This window comes from Microcaecilia unicolor, chromosome 2, assembly GCF_901765095.1.
Source record: "Microcaecilia unicolor chromosome 2, aMicUni1.1, whole genome shotgun sequence".
Taxonomy (NCBI): Eukaryota; Metazoa; Chordata; class Amphibia; order Gymnophiona; family Siphonopidae; genus Microcaecilia; species Microcaecilia unicolor.
The window spans coordinates 318,293,657-318,318,560 of record NC_044032.1 but is presented as its reverse complement, the minus strand read 5'-3'; the positions used below and the strand labels follow the sequence as shown (position 1 = coordinate 318,318,560).

The window sequence follows — 24,904 nt, the reverse complement described above, 5'->3', positions numbered from 1 at the left end:
CTTGCAAGACTTCAACTCTCGGTGGCCATTTTGAATCCCGAGACCGTCACAGCAAGGGCAGCGCTGCAGGCAGGAAAGAGGGGGCTCTTTCCTGCCCCGAAGAGGTCGCTAGACCAGGGCAGTAGATAGTAAGTAAGGGGAGGGAAGGTGACGGGGGGGGGGGGGGGGCAGGGGAGGGGAATATGTGATGGGGCGGGGTGAGGGTGCGAAAGGAGTGGGTTATGGGCGGGGCAGGGGCGGGACATGTGTCCTCTTTTTGAGAGGACAAAATATGGTAACCCTAGCCAGAGTCATGTCTTGTCCCTGATGCCTGTCAAGCAGAGTCCTGCTCCTATTTGTCAGCCATATCAGCTGCTGGCTCCAGTCTCTCATCGTAGGCCCTGGAGGTAATCTGTCTAGCACAGTCGGGCATACGACTGCGGTCCAAGGGCTCACTACTCCAAAAACACAACACAGCAGCAGTTTTCTGAATGTATAGTTGGTTTATATGCAGTCACATGTAAATGGAATCACAATAGTTTAGGTGCCATATCACAAGGGCTTGAATCACAGCCAGCTATCTCTAGTTTATTAAGATTTCAGATTATGAATAGCTCAAAGGTATAAAAATTACGTCTTAGCTGTGTTTTTGATTTCCCTCGTTCATGTAGACTAGTCCAGTAGTAGCTTGCACAAATGAGTGTTCTACTGCTAAGCAACTGCTTAGTTTGTCTAAGTATCCTCTATAAATGATGAATGAGGAAAGCATTGGTAGCATGGCTTATGGAATTCCTTCCAGCTTGTCTGTGTATTTGTGTAGTTAGTTGTGTGTGTAACTGTTATCTTTGTGTATCTTTGACTTGTAGGAGAGAGGCACCCAAACATTCTGCTGGTTTGGAAAGAATAAAGTGTGATAATATTAGACTATTAGATGACACTGAGAACATATTTCAAAGGATGGATTTTACCATTTAACGTAGGGCAGTTATTGGCATATGGCAGATTGGTCTGCGTGGTTTCAACAAGACTGATGTTGACACAGAAACAATTTTACCACCCTTCTAGATGCTGAATAAAGGCTGGCTCTGCTCAGTGATGCCTTGCTTATGTGAAACAATATGCCAAATAACACGGAACAGCAACACACTAACCATTAACCATAGATTAAAAATGCCTGTCAAGAAAATGCAACCTCCCAATCTGGTATGAATTAAAGATAACACGTCCTTTCGGATGTTAAAATCGACATGTTTCGGCATATTACATGCCTTATTCAGGGGAACCTTACTAACATGTTGGGTATTTTTTTAAATCTGAAAAGACATGTTATCTATAATTCACACCAGATTGAGAGGTTACTTTTTCTCGATAATGTTTTTTAGCTATGGTCACTGGTTATTGTGCTGCTGCTCCATGTTAATTGAACTTGCTAAACTGCAGCATTCTTTGCCCCATCTTTTGTCGGCGGAATCAATATGCCAAGACATACTTCAAAATGACTACAGTACTCTGATATCAATTTTTCTTATGTTTGTCTCACAGCAACAATTTTTTGTCAAACTCTAGGATATAGCATGAAAGTACAGTACAAGCAGCAGGCTGTCTGCTGGTTGCTTCAGTTTGTTCAAAACGTATGCTCAGATTTGAGACGGGGTGTTGCTTCTAGAAGCTAGTTTTAAAAAAGCACATTAAGGGGGACTTTTACAAAGGCACGCTAGCGTTTTTAGTGTGTGCTAAAACCTAGAGATGCCCATAGGAATATAGGGGCGTCTCTAGTGTATAGCGCACACATATTTAATGCACATGCTAAAACACTTTGTAAAAGGACCCCTAGGTTTGTGTAACGTGTGGTCTTATCTTAATTAAAACGTTTTGGTTTTTATTTGATAACTTTTATTTTTGTGATAAATTTTATATCTGTGCATCCTAGGTCTGAAGTTTTTTTATTTACTCTCTAGTCTGCTTATATAATCAAAACGTTCTTGGTGGAGCACATCAAAACACTCATTATAAAAACTTTTTTTCCAGCCCCCCCCCCCTCGCACCCACACACCATGCATAGTTTTTTTCCAGCCCCCATAGCATCCACCTGCACACTCACCAGTGAGGTACAATAAGGAGGAGCTACAGCAGGAGTACCTCTTTGGGGCAGGAAAGAACCCCACTCTTACCTGTCTGCTGCAGCTGCTCTGGGCTGGTATCACTGCTTCTTCCAAATGGCCACTGAGACTTTCTAGCCCCACGAGATCACTGCTTGAAGTCACAGCCATTTTGAAGAAGCAACGGTACTGGCCCAGAACAGCTGCAGCAGGCAGGAAAGAGTGGTCTTTCCTGCCCCCGAAAAGGCCACTAGACTACCAGGGTGTTAAGATAGACCCAGGGAGGGCCCACCAAGGCTCGGGGTGGGGGGCCATGAGCCAGCCAGCCACCGTTCCTGTGGTAGATTCTGTGGGGAAAAATGGCAAATCCTGCATGGCCGGGGAATTCTGCAGACATTCTGCCATGCACAGTCACACAGAGTATGCAATCTTAATTTTTGATCCTTTTTGCTTGTTGGAAACAAAAATACCTGAGATCTGCATGCCCCATTTTACATTTGTGTTCTAAAATAGAGTTTTTTATTTCTTAAATCAAAACTCAGAGCATGGTTATTGCAAGCATAGTCTCCCCTTACAGGACAGACTCAGAATGAGAGATTTAAACCCTTAAGGCAGGCAGGGACACTGGGTACTCAATGGCTGGATTACTCAGGGGTAGCAGTTTCAGTAAAATCACAAGCACCACTATAGAAACTTTACTGTGAGGTCCTCTGCATTTCCTATAGGAGCTGCGGACCAAAGACAGACTTCCTTTTTTTGCTGATGATCCTAGAAAACTGGAGAGCAGGCTGCTACATCTTCCTTTACAGGAACAGGACATTGCTTTTTCTTGCCCTACTCCATCACCCCACTCACTAGAATCTTCTGGGAGTTCATTCACCAATGACCTGAATTATATCACCATTGTGATTATTCCTGGAGGGGGTATACCAGAGCAAAATCATTTAATCCACTGTACTCTGAAAATTGTAATGTGTCCTCTGGTGGCAGGAGCATGGACTTCAAAAGGCCTCTTTACACAGGTCAGTCTGATCCATCTGCTTTTTACCTTTCTGCATGCCTGGATATAGCTCTGATTTCGTTATTCAGGACTACATTTCCATGCATGCACTGGGGTATAGGCAGGCTCAGATCAGCCTGTTTGAGTTGACCTGGGTGAAGAAGCAAGCCTAAAGCTAAAACCAGCATCAAATTGGGCGCTTCATAAATAAATGATGTTTCAGGTGCTTTGGGGTTTTCAGACTGCTGGATCTGTGCCTCTAGGCTGAATGGGAACACATGGGATAATTTTGTACAGATCACCTAAAGTGTGTGCACTAAGCGCAAATTATGCATATAATTGCCGTTAAAGAATACTAGTGTAAGTCTTCAGTTAGAAGCCTAACTTTAGGAGCAAACATGCCAGCTCTATGGCGGGCCAATTGCTGCCAATTAATTCCGATGATCACCAGTTATTGGTTGTTAGTGTCAGTTTGCACCAACTTAGACCATTAACTTACGCTTGTAACTGGCAATATTCTATAATCTTCATGCAGAATTTTGCTTGCTAAGGGCAAAACTATGCATGTGAGATCAGGGGTGGACTGACCATACAGGCAACCAGGCAGTGCCCAAGGGCCTAGAAGATCTACCCCCCCCCCAAACCACAGACCCCCCCTCCCACCTTAAAGGGCCCTGGTGGACCTAGTGGCCTCTTCGGGGGCAGGAAAGATCCCCACTCTTTTCTGCCCGCTGCTGCTACTCTGCCTGGTGCCACTGCATTTTCAAAATGGCTGCTGGGACTTCCATGTGGTAGTCTTGCGAGACTACCGCTGGAAGTCTCAGCAGCCATTTTGAAAACATGGTGACGTCGGGCAGTAGCAATGGGCAGAATAGAGTGGGGATCTTTCCTGCCCCCGAAGGGACCACTAGACCACCAGTATCCTTCAAGATAGGACCGGGAAGGGCGCACTAGTGTGCAGGGAGGGGGACAACAGCGGTGTGTGGATGGGGGGGGGGGGGGTGCAGGCTCCCTGGGAGGGAGCCCAATGACTTACTGCCTGGGTGGCCCAGAGCACTGTCAGTCTGCCTCTGTCTGAGATTATAGAATGAGGATTACAGTGGATTTTCCTTTGCATGTTGTATGCTTGGCTTATGCTGAAAAGTTTCATGGCACACTGTTTGGGATTAATTGGTTCCATGGTACAATAAAACCATCCTATGGAAACAAAGCTAAGATATGAGAATAGTAACTCTTGCTTAATTCCTAGTGAGGCACCTCTGTCTGGGGCATTACAGAACAGGGTAATTCAATAAATCTGCCTGTGGCTTTACGCATTCCAGCTGGGGGCTTGATATCCAAACACAACCTAAACACACAATGTAAACTTAAAAGACATTTTTCTAGGCATATTGACACCCAGGAAAAAAGGGACATGCTCAAGTTCCATGGCTGTCTTATCTATTCAGTTAGGAAGTGACTTGCAGCTTCTAAAAGGTGGTAAAGAGCAGCTGCAGTCTAAGAAAAAGCATGGGTCATTATGCCAAACTAACTCAAAGAAGCATCAGCACCTGCTGGGCAGGTTTCAGAGAGTCCATTTACTTGTGTAAATGACTTTTGCAAATTGCCATCATCGGGGGGGGGGGGGGGGGGGGGGGGGGTAATTTTATGAAAGGCTGCTTATGTCAGAGCTCAAAATTCACCTATTTTAAACCTATTTGATAAAGGTGGTATAGGTACCAATGTACTTTTAGAAAGCAGGCACCCAGAACTAGCCCTAATAATAACACATAAATCCTTGTGCACAAATTTACATCTGCCTTTAAAGAAGCTGTAAATATGTGCGTACATTGCATCTTTGCCTCCACTTTGTCCAAAATACACCTCCAGGATGCCTGTATAAATATGCACAATCTTTCTGGCATAGATTTTAATCTGTGCAGTTTTATGTTTAAATCTTTTTATTGATGATTATACAAGGTAGCACAAGCATGTACAGTTTTCAAAGAGAAAACACAAATACAAAATGTCGTGAAACAAGCCTGAAATCATGAAAAGGTTTTTACGTTTTCTCCCCTTATCCCAACCCCCATCCCAGAGGCGTAGCCAGGTTTTGATCTCAGGGGGAGCAGACTTTTATAAAATAGGCACCGGTTGGTGCCAGCTACACAGCAGTGTCTGTGTTGTTGCTCAGGGGCTGTAGCAGGCAGGGCTGGTCTTAGACTGAGGCGACCGCATAGGGCCTCGCGCCTAAGGGGGCCCCGTGCGGCGCGCCTCAACTCTGCCTCTGACCTCTGCTCGGACCGCATCATGATCCCGCTCGGCCGCTCCGATCCCGCCACCGGCACCCCCCCCCCCCCCCCCCCGCTGAGCCTGCCATCATCTCCCGCCTCCCTGGACCCCGACAGTTGCATTGACGACCCGCCCCCGATGACAGTTGCAGCGACGGCTCACCTGCTACAGCTTTTCCCTTCCCGCTCAATGTCCCGCCTTCTGATGAGGTATTTCCTATTTCCGCGAGGGCGGGAGTCACTGAGCTGGAAGGGAAAAGCTGGAGCCTGGTCGGAGGTGAGCAGCCATCGCTGGTGCGAGTGCGACTTAAAAAGAGTTGCTTTGGTTACACTAGGCTTCATCCAAGGCCTAGATTGGGCTGTTTGGACTCGTGCCGATTAAGAACATGTCAGTCTTCATACTCTCTCTCTGAGCATATTGACAATAAGAGAGAGAGAGAGAGAGAAGTCAAGTGGAGCAACAGGGGCTACAGTATCCGTTTGTGCCATTCAAAGGCAAGGTATGAATTAGCTTTTCTTATATGGAACCTTTTTAAATTAAAGTGGTCTTGTTGATTTGCAAATGGAACCTTTTATATTAAAGTGATCTGGTTCATTTGTGCATATTTAAAATATGATGATTCGTGTTGCCTCTGCTCATTTCAGCCTCAGATTAAGCTCAAATTTTCAGGATCAGTTCTCATAGGCCTTTCCCTTCATTCCTCCCTCTCTATATTGTTTCACAATTTTAAAGATGAATCTTAATAATAATGCTTTTGCTATTTATTGGTGGTTGCCTTTTTTATGGAGTGAAGGATAATAGCCCAATAGTTAAGAGGATTAAGAGAAGTCCAGAGAAAATATATTTTAATATTAAACGTTCGCCATCTCAAAATTGCCCAGGAATGGGTCCCCAGGCAGGTAAATGTTTTATAAATAGTTTACACAGAAGACAGGAAAATCAAAAACATTTTGGCCATATACTGTTGCTTGCTGGACTGTGTTCTGAGTGAAATCACCCCTTCAGTCTTTAAAGACCAAATAGAATGAGGCAGAATGGCTCAACATTTGTCATGCAGCGCACTACACCAAGATTTGCTACAAGAGAGCAGCTCTAATCTATAGGATCTTCCACTGCACTTCTAGGTACCTGATTTTCTTTGCAAGATTTGGTCCATCCTGCATTTTTCTTGTGCTGGAAGAAGTGCAGGGCAAGGGACAGAGATTTTAGTGTTATGATATGCAATTAGCACCTCTCCAGAGCTGGTGATTTGGGGATACTGAGGCTAGACATGTATGTATATAATATCACGTTCATTGTTGATATAATTTAGAATTGAGAACGTGACTGTTGGGCAGATCACTGGATTTGGATGGCTGGAGCCTGGAGGGGGCAGGGGAGAGGAGCTTGCTAGATATGGATCATGGAGGAGAGGGCAGGGAGAGAGGAGAGTTGCTGGACATGGATGGATGGATGATGGAGGGGAGGGAAGACTGCTGGAAGGAGATGCACATGGATGGAGGTGAAGGGAGAAAGGAGAAATGTTGGACATGGATGTAGGGGAGGGGAGGAAAGTAGATGCACATGGATGGAGGGGAGTGAGGAGAAATGCTGGATATGGATGGAGGGGAAATTGCTGAATTTAAGGGCTGGATCAGAACACTTTGAAGGCAGATGCTGAAACTGGAGAAAGGATAGAGACAGGGCTACAGATGGTAGACAGGGCACATAAGGACATAGGAGGATGGTGGACATGATGAGAGAAAAAATATCAAATGGAAAGAAGGCACTGCATAAAACAAAAGACACTGGGACCAAAGCGAATAGAAAAACTAAATGATCAGACAACAAAGGTAGAAAAAAGTATTTTATTCAGGATATATTAATTGGAATATGTCAGCTTTTGGAAATGTGCATCTGTGATATTTTGCATGTAAGTTTCAATTTTTCTAGTATTGCTGCATGCTGAGTCTGACTTCTTGAGGTAATTTTCCAGTTCAGTATTTTGCCTTCATATCTGTTGTGTGATGTGTGTTTCATGTGTGATCAAGGTGCAATATTCTGCTAGCGTGTAGTATTTACAGCCCGGGTACTGGTGTTTTAGAGCCTGGTGTAATTACAGTTGCCTTTCCACGCATAAGGTTGTAGCTCGTCCTGTCCTTGGAATTAGTGCTGTTATGGTTTGTTAAGGTTATGAGTGTGTTTTTGCACAAGTTTGTGTATAGTGTTTTGCAGTGGAGAGATTGTGTGTTGGCCTTACTAAGGTGGCACCAAAACATCAGAAAGGGTGTAGAGCCTAAATCATGATGCACTACCTCTTGAAGGATCTACATATGGTCATTAATAAAAAGGAGCTCATTGTGAACACTATCCACCCTAAAAGGGTGTTTTGTGGCTCTACATGAGAATTGTGATATTATGATCCCTTGTTTCATATTGTTGACGGTCTGCATTTGTCTTTATTTGAAATTTTTCTAAAAATTGAATAATCTTATCAATGGGGTGGAGCTGGGATGGGGCTAGGGCAGAGGCAGGGCGGGGCTATGGGGCAGGGCGGGGCTAGGATGGGGCCCCACCAAATTGGTCTGCATAGGGCCCCGCACTTGCTACGACCGGCCCTGGTAGCAGGCACTGATTAATACAGGCTGTCTCTGTTGCGTCCTGCCTACAAGGAAACAGTAAGTTACATCAAGAGGCAGGACGCAGAAGAGATCCCTGGACTGACCAGAGCAGGCAACCTGTCTTCTTAACTACAAAGTAAAAATATTCAAATCGTGACCATTACCTCAGGAATAGCACACACATTCCTTCCACTTCTAGACACCTTGTTTAAATCAGATGGGCGTTTGTTTGTGTGGTGATTCTACAGGATGTGTAGAACACTAGTCCTCAGCCTTTTTATTTTAGGTGACAAGGGCCACCAAAGGCAGCCCTTGCCCCAGAGTCTACTTTCAAATAGGGCTAGACATTTTGTGAAATAACACAAACCCCTGCAAAAAGACACCCAAAACCTATACTGAAAACTTACCACACCATAACAGCCCTAATCCACCTACAAAAAGACAGTGCTACAAATATTACAGTGGGACCTAGAGAAGTGTTTCCCTAGGTGGTCCTGGAGTACCCCCTTGCCATTCAGGTTTTCAGGCTATCCACAATGAATTTGCATGAAAAAGATTTGCATGTAATGGAGGCAGTATATACAAATCAATGTCATATTTATTGTGGATAGCCTGAAAACCTGACAGGCAAGGGGGTACTCCAGGACCAACTTGGGAAACACTGCCCTATAACACAAAACTTCCCACACTATAACAGCCCTAACCCACCTATGAACAGACAGTGCTATATATATATATATTGCACTGGGCTGTACAGCACCAATTAACCTACTATTGGGAAAGTGGAACAAGCTGCACTGTTAACACATTCCTACACAGATGCTACGTGCTAGCAGAATCCTTCACCTCAGGCACACATGCAGAACATGGACAGACCCTCATCTATATAACATAAGAAACCCAAATTGTGACAATATTCCAATCTAATACAGAATAGGAAGCCATAAAAAAACCCCAAAACAAAAGAAATCAACAACAAGAACAAAAATTGAAATAGAGAACCCCCTCCTCTCTGCCCAATGAAGCCAGACTCTATAAATAGTGCAATACTGGTAAAAAAAAAAGAAATAGAAATGCATTTTCTCCTGTACTTTGCAAAATAAAAATACAAAAAAATGTACATTTTACAAAGCAGGTACATCTTAGTCCTTACAAAATATTAAATAAAAATATTTTTCTATCTTTGTTGTCTGGGAATTTAGCCGGTCCCAGTCTTTTTTTCCATGTTCCATGAGTTAGCCTTACAAATTATTTTCTAGGTTGGCCTTTCCATTTCTTCTCTCGCCTCTTGTCTTTTTCTTTTCCTTCTCTACATCTGTTTGGCACTGATCTTTCATTTTATGTCCCCACTATCAAATAGCTGTGAATAGAGCTGCCAAGTGATCCAGTTACAGAAGGGAGATTTTTCAACCAGTCCTAGTGTGAACTCGCATACCAAATTCATGTGGGATTTGCAGTCCCTGATTCTACCCATCAAAATCTGTGCTACAGTACATCCAAAATGACTTAAGAAAATGCACTCAGACCTTAAGAAAATGCACTCAGACCCCTGCAGGGTTGCTAATTTGAAGGTATTGGAGATGTGCATTTTCAAATACTGTCATATTCCTAATATCAAATTGAAAATAAAATACCTTTTTCTACTGTTCTCTACTCTGTGACCCTACCTCCTCCCCCTTTCCAGTAGTGCCTTCTCTGTGTCCCTATCTCCTTCTCCCCTTTCCAGTAGTGCCCCTGTGTTCCTAGTGATGGCACAAGGGAAGCAAGTTTGGTCCAGTGAAGACTAACTCAAAATAACCTGTTCCTTAGCTGGGCCCTAGTATTACCATATTAAAAATGCGACCATACCATGCCTCTGTGGCTATGTTCCACTAATGTTAAACGATTAACTGGATTTCTTGACTAGGGACACAAACATACGCTTATTTATTCAATACCACAAAACAACTTTTTAGGGTGGATAGTATTCCTTTTATTATCGACCAAATAAAGAGGTTTTAGTTTTGACACAGTATAAGTCATCACAAGAACAAAATATAAAAAAAACCAATGGAATGCATTAGGGATTTATAACCCATTTATGTTTATGCAAAAGAGATCTGCATGAAACAAAATATTTATCCACTTCCACTATCACCCGCCCAATCACTTCCTTTTTTCTTCCCTACTTAATCTCTACACACTACTAACTGTATCTGATATTCTGGAATGACAATGTCATAACAAAACTATGTAAGCTACATTGAGCCTGCAAATAGGTGGGATAATGTGGGATACAAATGCAATAATTAAATAAATCAATTTTGATTTATAAAACCACTTGCCCTTGAAACATGTTCAAAACAGAATAATCCATTTGTGTACCTAAAAGGTAAACTACAAAACAGATGAAAATGTGATTTCATGTGCCCAATGAAAGGAGAGTTTAATTCTACTTCCATTTAATTTCAATATATTCTATCTTCCCATGATGCAGAGAAGGGCGATGAAAATGATAAAGGGAATGGAACGACTTCCCTATGAGGAAAGGCTGAGAAGGTTAGGGCTCTTCAGCTTGGAGAAAAGGCGGCTGAGGGGTGATATGATAGAAGTCTACAATATAATGAGCGGATTAGAGCGGACAGATGTGAAGCGTTTGTTTACACTTTCAAACAACAACAAAACCAGGGGACACAAGATGAAGCTAGAATATGGTAGATTTAAAACAAATAGGAGAAATTTTTTCTTTACTCAGCGTGTAGTTAGACTCTGGAACTCGTTGCCGGAGAATGTAGTGTCAGCAGCTGGCCTTACGGCATTTAAAGAGGGTTTGGACAGATTCCTGAGGTAAAAGTCCACTGAACATTATTAATTTTTTGGGGGGGAGGGGGGGGGTTGCCGGGTACTTGAAGCCTGGATTGGCCGCTGTCGGAGACAGGATGCTAGACTTGATGGACCCTTGGTCTTTTCCCAGTATGGCGGTACTTATGTACTTATGGCAGATTACAACAACAGTTAAGATGATGAACCCATTAGAAAACAGGATATCCTCACTGAAATCTGGATATCTGTATTGTATAGAAGCACAGTGAAGAAAAATCCTTTTTACTGTCCCATATTACAAAAGAACTATCACATTAACCCCCCTGCCAGATCCACCCCCATGATAAAATAATCAACGCCATAGAGAATGTATTTTATAGCATTTTTATCCCACAATTTTCTCACCCACGAGTAGGCTCAATGTGGCTTACAACAGTTTACAAAAACATACAACAGTTCAGCAAACAATCAATTTCAAAGTAGTGAAAGAGAGAAAGGGTATTAGCAAAGGAGGGAAAAGGAGAAAGAGTAGTGGTGATCAAAATGCCGCTATGACAGTTACAGTTCAGAAGTAAGAGATGCCAGGCGGGTTTGGAGCGTAAGCGTTTCCAAATAAAAAGGTCTTGAGGCGCTTTTTGAAGGTCGGGTGATCAGGGGTAAATTTGACCAGTTTAGGTAGACCATTCCACAAATGAGCGCTAATATAGGAGAAGGTGGATATGTATATAAGCCGCATTGAGCCTGCATTGTGTGGGAAAGCGCGGGGTACAAATGTAATAATAATAATAATAATAGGTGGTCTTATACTTGAGGCCACAAAGTATTGGGTAATGGAAATTTAAGTACGAATGAGCTGATCTGTGAGAGTTCCTAGGTGGCAGGTTATTAAAATAAAACCACATAATCCCAGCAATTAACAAAATATCCCTCAAAGAATAAGCCAGAAGTCAGGAAAAGCAATCAGTCCAGCCTTCATACAGGTCTAAAATATAAAATGTAGGATAAAGTCCAAAAGATGAAGATCCAAGATCAAAACCAATCCAAACAACAAGAAATGCCACAATATCCAAGATTAAGGGACGCAGCTATCTAAGAGCCAACAGAGACTGGGATAATATAGAAAAAAGATTGTAAGTGATCCAAAGTCGCACAGGATACAGTAATGCACTGGGAATGTTACATTACAGTTGGGTGGAAAAAGGAACAAAAGCTGTGCTCTGAACGCACACTCTAACGGTATAGTCTTGAAAACAAAGTGCTTTATGATTATCATATTCCAAGCTTTTCCCACGATGTAGTGCCTGATGTATTGCTCGCTTTATGATCATAATGGCAATCCCAGAGAACCACAACACGTGGATGGGTAATAACATGACTCCTTGATTCCAAATGATGAGCTCAGTCAAGTTTAAAAGGTACCTCCAAAAGTATCCAATTGCAATGACTGGATTCCAGCTTTCCAATGTATGCGCAAGCTCAGTACCACTCAAAGTTTCAGCAAGACCCACAAATTATTGTGTCTTGCTCTGCCTTCCAGATTTTCAAGGTTATGTTCCATTTGCAAAACTGTGTGGCGCAGTAGCTCCACCTCACAAGATGAACTCTGGGCCTAGGTCTCCCAACACCCCAACCCAATGTTGCTGCGCATCCAATTCCAAATCAACCTTATCCAAATGTCCATGGGCAGCCTACGTCCTATCATGTAGCTGTTGCAGTTTAGCATCCAATGCTGCCTCCACCTCAGCCCACACCTCCAATACAATTTCTGAAGTCCAAATGGTGCTTATTGAGGGACTTGGCGGAGGCGCGGAAACCACCATCTTGCCTTATGTTCCCTTCTGCGTAACTTTACTCTTACGAGGCAACTTCGAAGCTATAACAGCAACAAGGCATTCTGAAATCATCCACCAGGCCAACAGAAATAACAAAACAAAGATGCAATACCCACCCACTTTTGGCAAAAATACAAAAGGAAAATGTGACTTCATCGCTAAAGTCTATAAAATTCGCAACTTCAGCAAGGGAGCAAGAACATACCATTCATTGTTTACTTTCCTCTTACAAAATAAAAATGAGCAAATTGTTTAGTGTGTAAAGGCAAGGGGGACATTCAGAAGGGAAGGGGCATGGGTGGGTCTAAATTCTTTGCACGTCTTACCTGGTGTGAGTACACCTGAATGAAGACACATTGATGTCAACTTACGCTAGCACTATATAAAAACACTGAGGGGCCCTTTTACTAAATTGTATGCCATTTCCAGTGCTACAAAAATTTCTATTTTTGTAGTGCCAGTTCTTAATCACTGCCTGGTTTCTGCCAGGTTAGCGAGGGAGCCCTTACTGCCACCTCAATGGGTGGTGATAAGTGCTCCTCCCCCCCCCCCCCCCAAATGGGAGCACAGCAAGTGGTTCACTTACCACATGGCCATTTCTTTTCCAGAAGAAAAGGCAGCCTTTTACCCACTGTGGTAAAAGGGGGCCTCAGCACACATCAAAAACACGCGCTGATGCTAGTTCAGGCCCCCTTTTACTTCAGCTTAGTAGAAGGACCCCTTATAGAAGAGTATGGAGAGACTGGAGAGAGATACAACAGGACTGGACCCCAGACAACCCCCAGTGACAAGTGTGCTCTCTGCATGTGTGAATTTGTTTCAAATGAGTTCACTTTTTTTCATAAATCAGGATTTTGTCTAATACATTGGCAACACAGTGGAGCTGTGTGATGACATGAGTTTCCTTCAAGATAGGGGGATATATGTGCTTCCTCCATTTACAGGTCTTGGTTGGTTCCATCTTTCTTGTAACTTCTCACAGACAAGCTCAAGTGTTGCTCATCTTCTTGTCTGGCAGGTTTGAAGCTTCAAGACTTCCTGGTCCAGAATGAGAGTTTCTCACGGTATCTCAAGCACAACCTCTCTTTACCATACTTTGCTGTGGATGAGATAATGAATGCTGACATTCATCTGGAACAGGTAAGAGCACTGCTCTGATACTTACTGAATCAGGGTTGCAATATTATTAGCACTTCCGCTACTGTTAAACATTTATATAGTGCTACAAGTTGTCGCTTACAATCTAATCAACAGACAGATACTGAAAAAGAATGGTTAGTGAGAAGGAAACATGGATGCTGACGTGGTTGTCAGGGTGTTAAGCATTTCCCCTCTCTCTTCTTTTTTTTTTTTACCCCAATAACAGATGGTTGGTTATAGTGGAATCTGTAATGGAATTTTGTTGGCGGGGAAATATATCAAACAGTTATGGAAAGCGATAACTACTCCCATTACTGTCACTAAACATCACCTTAGGAGGCTCCCTTCCGTCTGTGGAGCACTCCCTTACTCTGGCCTTCGAGGCTGCTTTTAACTCCTAAACCTAAACCTTCAACTGTCCCCTATCCCTGATATATCCTGTCTGTCCTAACCCTTATCCCTTACTTGTCCTGTCTGTCATAATTAGATTGTAAGCTCTATTGAGCAGGGACTTTCCATGTTCAAGTGTGAAGCGCTGCGTACGTCCGGTAGCGCTATAGAAATGATAAGTACTAGTAGTAGTAGTTTAAAGGGGGTTTGGACAGATTCCTGAAGGGAAAGTCCATTGAACATTATTAATTTTTTTTTTTTTTTTTTTGGGGGGGGGGGGGGGGGTTGCCGGGTTCTTGAAGCCTGGATTGACCACTGTCGGAGACAGGATGTTGGGCTTGATGGACCATTGATCTTTTCCCAGTATGGCAGTGCTTATGTTCTTATGTTCATCTGGCCAAGACACAGGAACGTTTTGATGGGAGTTAGGAATTAAAAAGAAAGCTAACAGCTGGGTTTCAGTCAGAATTTGAAGGGAGCTAGGTGTATTATATTAACAAAGGTGTTTCTATAAAATTTTGTTGTGAGTGAGGGGAGAATTTTTTCCCTTGTACTAAAAAGGGAGCTATGTTTAAAATAGTCTGTGGTGTACTCAGGCCTATAGATTTATTGTACTTGTGGGTCTGCAGCACAATTTCAAAGGAACATTCAGGGTGGGTGGTTTTTTCTTTGAAAACTGGGCCAGCCAAGGGTGCATTCTTGACATGTATATTTGCATGTATAGGTGCAAATGTGTATGCAGAAAGTCTACATGTGGGGCTTTGAGAATGGTTGCCAGATATTGTCCATGGGATGTAGACAAACTTCCTTTTCCCATCTTCTTTCAGGCACAGGTAAAGGTATGTCGTGACCAGTATAGGTACTTTTTTCTGCAGAGGGTGTGAGCAGTTTTCAGCAGGGCTTTTCTAGTGGGTTTACAGCTTTAAAAATTGCCCTGAAATGGTACCAGTTTCTAAGCTGTTTATCTAAAGAACAATTAGAGGACTGCAAGCAGTGCTGTAGGCTTCCCCACATTTTTCTACTTCTACTATGTTACTACTACTACTACTAGCATTTATATAGCGCTACCAGACGCACGCAGCGCTGAACACCTGACACAGAGAGACAGTCCCTGCTCAAAGAGCTTACAATCTAGATAAAACAGACAGACAAGACATTATGGGCAAGGGAAATACAGGGTAAAGAGGAACAGGGGAGGAGGAGGGCAAATGAGTAGTGGTTAGGAGCCAAAGGTAGCAAAAGGTGAGCTTTCAGCATAGATTTAAAAACAGGTAGAGATGGAGCTAGACGTATGGATTCGGGAAGACGGTTCCAGGCATAAGGTGCTGCAAGATAAAAGGAACGAAGTCTGGAGTTAGTGGTGGAGGAGAAGGGGGACGACAAGAGAGATTTGTTCAGAGAGCGGAGTTCACGGGGAGGAGTGTAGGAAGAGAGGAGAGGTAATGAGGGGTCATAGAGTGGATTCATTTAAAGGTCAGTAAAAGGAGTTTGAACTGTATACAGAAGCGGACAGGGAGCCAGTGAAGTGACTTGAGGAGTGGAATAGTGTGGGCATAACGATTCTGGCGGAAAATAAGTTGAGACGCAGAATTCTGGACAGATTGGAGAGGAGAAAGATGATTTTGCCTCTTCCCTTTTTCTGAAGCATCAGATTGAGGGTATGCATCTGCTTTTTGGCACAAGGCAGAAGAGAGTTGGAAGAATGCAAGGAGAGACGGAGATGACCTGCACAACAAAGAAGATGATGCCTTTGAACCTGTAGTTTGTGAGACCAGATCTGGAGGCCCTATCTCCAAAAGAATGTGGACAGATTAGAGGCAGTCCAGAAAGGGTAGAGTTTGCATAAAAAGTACTATGAAACAAGCCACAAGAATAAGCCTGCCTTTTCCTGACAGATTCAGTTTTGTTCATAGTTTCCTGTGTGTTGGACAGCTGTCTACCAGAATGAAGCAGTGTGTTCTTCCATTGTTTTGCTCTCTGTATTTTCTATGATCTATCTTTTTAAGAATTTCTAGTAGAATGTGTAACACATTCCCTTGGATTCTAATTGGTGAAGCACTGTGTCAAAATAAATTTTCCAAAAAAGGGCCAGCAGTGGATGGGGACAGCTCACTTTGTTTTATAAGATCTCCTCTTCATTCAGTACTTATCACCAGGCCATATGTAGGGGGATCTTCATCTCCGAAAACAGGAGTCAGCCATAAATTTTCCTTTAGTTGTCAATAGGAGAATCACAGGAGTTCTTTTTATTAGCTTTTTGCTGTTAAGAGTCGATTTATTATCAGTGGCAAGATGATAGGTTGATGGTTGCTAGATACTGTCCATTAAAGTCATGGGGCTATTAGACAGCTGAATGCTGGGACAATAGTATGACTAATGTTTACTTGGCTGTTTAAATTATCACAGAACTTGGAGCCAGATGCACTAAACCTAACAAGCCAGTAACGTGGTTTTTAAACTAATTCTAGCCGGTTTAGCGAGCAAGTAGTAAAACGAGACATGCACAAAAGGGTTCTCCGAGCGAGCCATTTTCCTGTCACAGTAGCAGCTAATGAAAACGGAATGCAAAGCTAGTATAATAAGCTAATTACTATTATAATGTGTATGCAAGTTGATGCACAGCCGTTTCTGACCCCATGCACAAAAGCAGTCCCTATCTTTACCATGGAAATTTTAACGGGCGGTCTGGAGCTGTAGGTTCTTCATTGTTGCAAGTAGGAAAAGGGGAGAAACAAGGCAGGTAAGATGGAACACACACAAAAAAAGTACGCCGGCTTACATGCAGCTTCTTTGCGTGTATGAAAGCTGTGCCATGATTCTTTGTTAAAATGACATTTTACTGGCAAGAAATGGGGGGGGGCAGTAAATGTAAAGCATAAAAGTAATGGTGACTTACCAAAAATAAAAGGAAGACAAGGGTCAAACAGCCTCTGCTGGGAAACAGCATTCCCCATGCTAGAGACACAACAGAGAGGGGCTAAACCAATTGGACAGTGTCAGCCTGGGATGTCCTGCCCACTCACTACTGGAGGGGGAAACCAGGAAGTTCAGATCCAATCAGCTCACAGCTCTAGAGTGATGTAATCAGGGAAGCCCTGCAGGGGGGAGGAGGAGGAGTTGGGACAGCAGCCAGCCAATGAGAGTCCATCTTCAGGGAGATGGGCATTCCAGGATGTCAGCCGGCCAATAGAAGGAAGCAGCAGGGTGGAACCAAGTCCTGATTCTGATTCCTCAGAGCCCAGAGCCCGAAAGCAGCAGAGAGCATATTCTAGGCTTTTCTCACTTTTTCCTAGCAACGAGGAGGCAGGGAGCTCCAGCACAGGTCGGTCCATCCAAAAAAAAAAGAGCACTTCTGTGCTTGTCAACAAAAAAAAAAGGGTTACATCTACTGCTTTCATATACACAGCTTGTCTGAGTGTATGAGAGTTGTCTGTAGCATGCGCAGAGCATGCTACAGACAACTCACCAACTGGATTCCAACTCACCAACTGGATTCCTCCATATCGCATGCAAATGAGCTGGGTCGCAAAAGCAACGAGCAGCTTGTTTGCATGCGATTCTCTTTGTGAATCCCTCTGTTTCTAAATTTTTACCGATTTGGAAATGCGGACGGGTTCTTAACGGGACCTTTGTGCATTTGGGCCTCGGTGGGTAGTGTAGGGCTGGGTGCTAAACCAACAGAGAAATAATGAGGAAAAGAACACAAACTGACTTTGATATGGAATGATATCCTACATGTGATAATATTTTTATAGGATAGGTTTCTTGAAATGTGAATCAGACTAATTTGGCAAACTGAATGGACCAATTGTTTTTTTATTCGCTGACATAAGATATATTATGTTGTAACTATTCTTCTCCGAGGACAAGCAGGCTGCTTGTTCTCACGACTGGGTTGACGTCCGCGGCAGCCCCCACCAACCGGAAGAAGCTTCGCGGGACGGTCGGCACGCAGGCCACGCCCACCGCGCATGCGCGGCCGCCTTCCCGCCCGTGCGCGACCGCTCCCGCCAGTTACTTTTTTCCCGCGACTGAGAGAGTGGTGCGTTTGCCTCTCTCTCTGTTCAGCCGCCGGATTTTCGACCGCGTTTACGCGGATCGTCGCTTGGACCGTTCGGTTCCCTCTGTTTTTTGTTTGTATTGTTTTAAAAAAAAAAAAAAAAGAAATTTCTTTTTGCGCGTGTGGAGCACGCGCTCCCCCTTTTCCCTCGCTTTCTAGCGGGGACGCCACGTTGCGGCCTAGTGGCCGCTCGGTCGGTTGATTTTTTCGTGGTGTGATTTTAGCCACCATTGCCGACTTTGACTTCGCCGACGCGATTTTTCCGTCGATGTCCTCGAAGGTCCCGAGTGGATTTAAAAAGTGTGGTCGCTGCGGCCGGCCGATCTCGCAGACCGACACCCACGCTTGGTGCCTCCAGTGCCTCGGGCCGGAGCACAATCTCAAGTCGTGCGCTTTGTGTCTCGGTCTCCGGAAACGGACTCAGGTTGCGAGGCAAGTTCTGCGGGACCGTCTTTTTGGAACTTGCGCCGGCCCCTCGACGTCGACCTCGACGGCATCGGTATCGAAGGCCGGTTCTTCGGTACCGGTATCGATGCCCGAGACATCGGCACCGATGGCAGCGACCCCAGGAGAACAGGTCCCGTTGGCCCGCCGGTCCGCCGGTGAGAGTGGGGTTGAGAGGCCGCGTGGGCAGTCGGCCCCGGTCACTCCCTCAACTCGTGAGCCACGGGACCGAACCCTGTCGGACCCGGTACCTCGAGACCGAGGGGGATCGACCTCCTCCTCCTCCATGCCCTCCGGCACCGGTGACGTGCACCGGAAAAAAGATAAGAAGCGCCGTCACCGGGAGCCCTCGGTGCACCCTGAAGAGGAGTCGACGCCGAAGCGTCATCGCAGAGAGGAGAGATCTCCGTCGGTGGTGGAGGTACCGACGCGTCGGGGTTCCGGCACCTCGGTGCCGTCTCCTGGCCCCCAGCAGCTTCTGGCACCGACACCCTTACCGGCCCCACCGCCTTTCCCGGCAGCGGGCCTGGACGAGTGCCTCAGAGCCATCCTTCCGGGGATCCTGGAAGGGCTGATGCGCCAGGCTGTGCCGGCGTCGGGGGTGCTTGCGCCCCCGGCGCCGATGACTGTGGCGCCGGCGAGCTCTAGCCCGGCGCCGGGGCTGTCGACACCGCCGCCGCTTGCGGTGCCGGTCTCGACCGCCACGCAGGTGGAGTCCCCGTCGACGTCGATGGAGGGAGCTCCGTCCCCGCCGGCGCGGGAGTCCACCGCTCGACGACACCGAGACCTTGGTGCCTCGACGTCGAGCCGGGCCCGGTACCGGACTCAGCTACATGAGCTAATGTCCGATACCGAGGATGAGGACTCGTGGGGGGAAGAGGAGGACCCGAGATATTTCTCCTCAGAGGAGTCTACGGGCCTTCCCTCGGACCCCACGCCGTCACCGGAGAGGAAGCTCTCACCTCCTGAGAGTCTCTCCTTTGCCTCCTTTGTGCGGGATATGTCTATAAGCATTCCCTTTCCCGTGGTCTCTGTGGAAGAGCCGAGGGCCGAGATGCTCGAGGTCCTCGACTATCCATCACCACCTAGAGAGTCCTCCACGGTACCGCTGCACAATGTCCTGAAGGAGACGCTGCTTCGGAACTGGGTGCGACCACTAACTAACCCCACCATTCCCAAGAAAGCAGAGTCCCAGTACAGGATCCACTCTGACCCAGAGCTCATGCGGCCCCAGTTGCCCCATGACTCAGCGGTCGTGGATTCTGCTCTCAAGAGGGCACGGAGTTCGAGGGATACCGCCTCGGCGCCCCCGGGGCGGGAGTCTCGCACTCTGGACTCATTTGGGAGGAAGGCCTACCAATCCTCCATGCTCGTGACCCGCATCCAATCTTACCTGCTCTATATGAGCATCCACATGCGGACCAATGTGCAACAGCTGGCGGACCTGGTCGATAAGCTCCCGCCGGAGCAGTCCAGGCCTTATCAGGAGGTGGTCAGGCAGCTGAAGGCGTGCAGAAAGTTCCTGTCCAGGGGGATTTTTGACACCTGTGACGTGGCATCTCGTGCTGCGGCCCAAGGTATAGTGATGCGCAGGCTCTCATGGCTGCGTGCCTCTGACCTGGACAACCGCACCCAGCAGAGACTGGCTGACGTCCCTTGCCGGGGGGATAATATTTTTGGCGAGAAGGTCGAGCAGATGGTTGACCAACTGCATCAGCGGGAAACCGCTCTCGACAAGCTCTCCCACCGGGCGCCTTCAGCACCCGCCCCCGCGGGCGGGCGTTTTTCCCGGGCTCGGCAGGCTGCACCCTATTCTTTTGCGAAGCGTAGGTACAACCAGCCGGCCCGAAGGCCTCGTCAGGCACAGGGACAGCCCCAGCGCGCTCGTTCCCGTCAACAGCGTGCGCCTAAGCAGCCCCCTGCGCCTCCACAGCAAAAGCCGGGGACGGGCTTTTGACTGGATCCATGGGAACATAGCCGCCCTACAAGTGTCCGTACCGGACGACCTGCCGGTCGGAGGGAGGTTAAAATTCTTTCACCAAAGGTGGCCTCTCATAACCTCCGACCAGTGGGTTCTCCAAATAGTGCGGTACGGATACGCCCTGAATTTGGCCTCCCTGCCTCCAAATTGTCCCCCGGGAGCTCAGTCTTTCAGCTCCCATCACAAGCAGGTACTTGCAGAGGAACTCTCCGCCCTTCTCAGCGCCAATGCGGTCGAGCCCGTACCACCCGGGCAGGAAGGGCAGGGATTCTATTCCAGGTACTTCCTTGTGGAAAAGAAAACAGGGGGGATGCGTCCCATCCTAGACCTGAGAGGCCTGAACAAATTCCTGGTCAAAGAAAAGTTCAGGATGCTTTCCTTGGGCACCCTTCTGCCAATGATTCAGAAAAACGATTGGCTATGTTCCCTGGATTTAAAGGACGCATACACTCACATCCCGATACTGCCAGCTCACAGACAGTATCTCAGATTCCGCCTGGGCGCACGGCACTTTCAGTATTGTGTGCTGCCCTTTGGGCTCGCCTCTGCCCCACGAGTGTTTACAAAGTGCCTCGTGGTGGTAGCGGCCTACCTACGCAAGCTGGGAGTGCACGTGTTCCCATATCTCGACGATTGGCTGGTCAAGAACACCTCGGAGGCCGGAGCCCTCCGGTCCATGCAGTGCACTATTCAACTTCTGGAGCTGCTGGGGTTTGTGATAAATTACCCAAAGTCCCATCTCCAGCCAACTCAGTCTCTGGAATTCATAGGAGCGCTGCTGAATTCCCAGACGGCTCAGGCCTACCTTCCCGAAGCGAGGGCCACCAATCTCTTGGCCCTGGCTTCGCAGACCAGAGCGTCTCAGCAGATCACAGCTCGGCAGATGTTGAGACTTCTGGGTCATATGGCCTCCACAGTTCATGTGACTCCCATGGCTCGTCTTCACATGAGATCTGCTCAATGGACCCTAGCTTCCCAGTGGTTCCAAGCCACCGGGAATCTAGAGGATGTCATCCGCCTCTCCACCAGTTGCCGCACTTCACTGCTCTGGTGGACCATACGGACCAATTTGACCCTGGGACGTCCATTCCAAATTCCGCAGCCCACGAAAGTGCTGACGACGGATGCATCTCGCCTGGGGTGGGGAGCCCATGTCGATGGGCTTCACACCCAGGGTCTGTGGTCCCTCCAGGAAAAGGATCTGCAGATCAACCTCCTGGAGCTCCGAGCGATCTGGAACGCACTGAAGGCTTTCAGAGATCGGCTGTCCTGCCAAATTATCCAAATTCGGACAGACAATCAGGTTGCAATGTATTACGTCAACAAGCAGGGGGGCACCGGATCTCGCCCCCTGTGTCAGGAAGCCGTCGGTATGTGGCGTTGGGCGTGTCGGTTCGGCATGCTTCTCCAAGCCACGTACCTGGCAGGCGTAAACAACAGTCTGGCCGACAGACTGAGCAGAGTCATGCAACCGCACGAGTGGTCGCTCCATTCCAGAGTGGTACGCAAGATCTTCCGAGAGTGGGGCACCCCCTCGGTGGATCTTTTCGCCTCTCAGACCAACCACAAGCTGCCTCTGTTCTGTTCCAGACTTCAGACACACGGCAGGCTAGCGTCAGATGCCTTTCTCCTTCATTGGGGGACCGGCCTCCTGTATGCTTATCCTCCCATACCTTTGGTGGGGAAGACCTTACTGAAGCTCAAGCAAGACCGCGGCACCATGATTCTGATAGCGCCCTTTTGGCCCCGTCAGATCTGGTTCCCTCTTCTTCTGGAGTTGTCCTCCGAAGAACCGTGGAGATTGGAGTGTTTTCCGACTCTCATTTCGCAGAACGACGGAGCGTTGCTGCACCCCAACCTTCAATCCCTGGCTCTCACGGCCTGGATGTTGAGGGCGTAGACTTCGCTGCGTTGGGTCTGTCTGAGGGTGTCTCCCGGGTCTTGCTTGCCTCTAGGAAGGATTCCACTAAAAAGAGTTACTTTTTCAAGTGGAGGAGGTTTGTCGTTTGGTGTGAGAGCAAGGCCCTAGAACCTCGTTCTTGCCCTGCACAGAACCTGCTTGAATACCTTCTGCACTTATCAGAGTCTGGCCTCAAGACCAACTCAGTAAGGAATCACCTTAGTGCGATTAGTGCTTACCATTATCGTGTGGAAGGTAAAGCCATCTCTGGAGAGCCTTTAGTCGTTCGATTCATGAGAGGCTTGCTTTTGTCAAAGCCCCCTATCAAGCCTCCTACTGTGTCATGGGATCTCAACGTCGTCCTCACCCAGCTGATGAAACCTCCTTTTGAGCCACTGAATACCTGCCATCTGAAGTACTTGACCTGGAAGGTCATTTTCTTGGTGGCAGTTACTTCAGCTCGTAGGGTCAGTGAGCTTCAAGCCCTAGTAGCTCATGCTCCATATACTAAATTTCATCACAACAGAGTAGTGCTCCGCACTCACCCAAAGTTCCTGCCGAAGGTGGTGTCGGAGTTCCATCTTAACCAGTCAATTGTCTTGCCAACATTCTTCCCGAGGCCGCATACCCGCCCTGCTGAACGTCAGTTGCACACATTGGACTGCAAGAGAGCATTGGCCTTCTACTTGGAGCGGACACAGCCCAACAGACAGTCCGCCCAATTGTTTATTTCTTTCGACCCTAACAGGCTAGGGGTCGCTGTCGGGAAACGCACCATCTCCAATTGGCTAGCAGATTGCATTTCCTTCACTTACGCCCAGGCTGGGCTGACTCTTGAGGGTCATGTCACGGCTCATAGTGTCAGAGCCATGGCAGCGTCGGTGGCCCACTTGAAGTCAGCCACTATTGAAGAGATCTGCAAGGCTGCGACGTGGTCATCTGTCCACACATTCACATCTCATTACTGCCTCCAGCAGGATACCCGACGCGACAGTCGGTTCGGGCAGTCGGTGTTGCAGAATCTGTTTGGGGTGTAAATCCAACTCCACCCTCCAGGACCCGAATTTATTCTGGTCAGGCTGCACTCTCAGTTAGTTGTTCTTCGTAGGTCAATTTCTGTTGTACCCTCGCCGTTGCGAGGTTCAATTGACCTGGGTTATTGTTTTGAGTGAGCCTTAGAGCTAGGGATACCCCAGTCGTGAGAACAAGCAGCCTGCTTGTCCTCGGAGAAAGGGTATGATACATACCTGTAGCAGTTGTTCTCCGAGGACAGCAGGCTGATTGTTCTCACCTACCCTCCCTCCTCCCCTTTGGAGTTGTGTGTTTCATATTTTATTGCTTGTCATTCAACTGGCGGGAGCGGTCGCGCACGGGCGGGAAGGCGGCCGCACATGCGCGGTGGGCGTGGCCTGCGTGCCGACCGTCCCGCGAAGCTTCTTCCGGTTGGTGGGGGCTGCCGCGGACGTCAACCCAGTCGTGAGAACAATCAGCCTGCTGTCCTCGGAGAACAACTGCTACAGGTATGTATCATACCCTATACTTTAGATGAGGGAGAGTATCCAGCTTATTTTCGAAAGAGACGGACGCCCATCTTCCGACACAAATCGGGAGATGGACGTCCGTCTCAAAAACAAGTATAATCGAAAGCTGAATTTGGACGGCCCCAACTGCTTTCCGTCACCGGGACGGGCGAAATTCTCGGGGGCGTGGCTGAACGGTAGCAAAGGCGGGACAGGGGCGTTCCGGGGCGTGGTTAACAGATGGACCTCCGCGCCTGATAATGGTAAGAAGCAAGACGTCCCCGACGAGCATTTAGTCCACACAAAGTTGGTCCTGTTTTTTTCACGACCAAGCTTCCGAAAAGTGCCCAAACTGACCAGATGACCACCGGAGGGAATCGGGGATGATCTCCCCTGTCTCCCCCAGTGGCCACTAACCCCCTCCCCCTCCCCCTCCCACCCTAAAAAACAAACTGTTTAAATATTTTTTCCAGCCTCTATGTCAGCCTCAAATACCATTCCTAGCTCCATGACAGCAGTATGCGGGTACCCCAAGCAATTTTAGTTTAGTTGGTGCTGCGCGGGACCCATGCAGAGAGCAAAAATCGGAAGAAAAAAAAACATGCAAGTGCAGTCAGGGACTTCAAAAAAAAAAACATGCAAGTGCAGTCAGGGACGTCCAAATTAAAACAATAGTAATAGGGGGATGCAAACCAGCCACCTTCCAATTACAAGACTTGTGCTCTAACCACTGCACCACTTATTTAGATGCTCCGTCCCTTTCCATTAAGTCCCTCCAAGTTTCTGTCAGCCAATCACAGCTCATTTACCTGACATCCGTGTCAGCTAAACGAGCTGTGATTGGCTGACAGAAACTTGGAGGGACTTAATGGAAAGGGAAGGCAGT

The 24,904-nt window shown here is 47.0% G+C and overlaps 1 protein-coding gene across 1 annotated transcript in view; it reads left to right on the top strand.

Moving 5' to 3' along the window:
* Positions 1-24,904, top strand: part of ABCA1 (ATP binding cassette subfamily A member 1) — a 706,841-nt gene that overhangs the window by 86,628 nt on the left and 595,309 nt on the right. Inside the window, 1 exon segment of the mRNA XM_030194329.1 lies at positions 13,602-13,723. Within this exon segment, the coding sequence (XP_030050189.1) occupies positions 13,602-13,723 (122 nt within the window).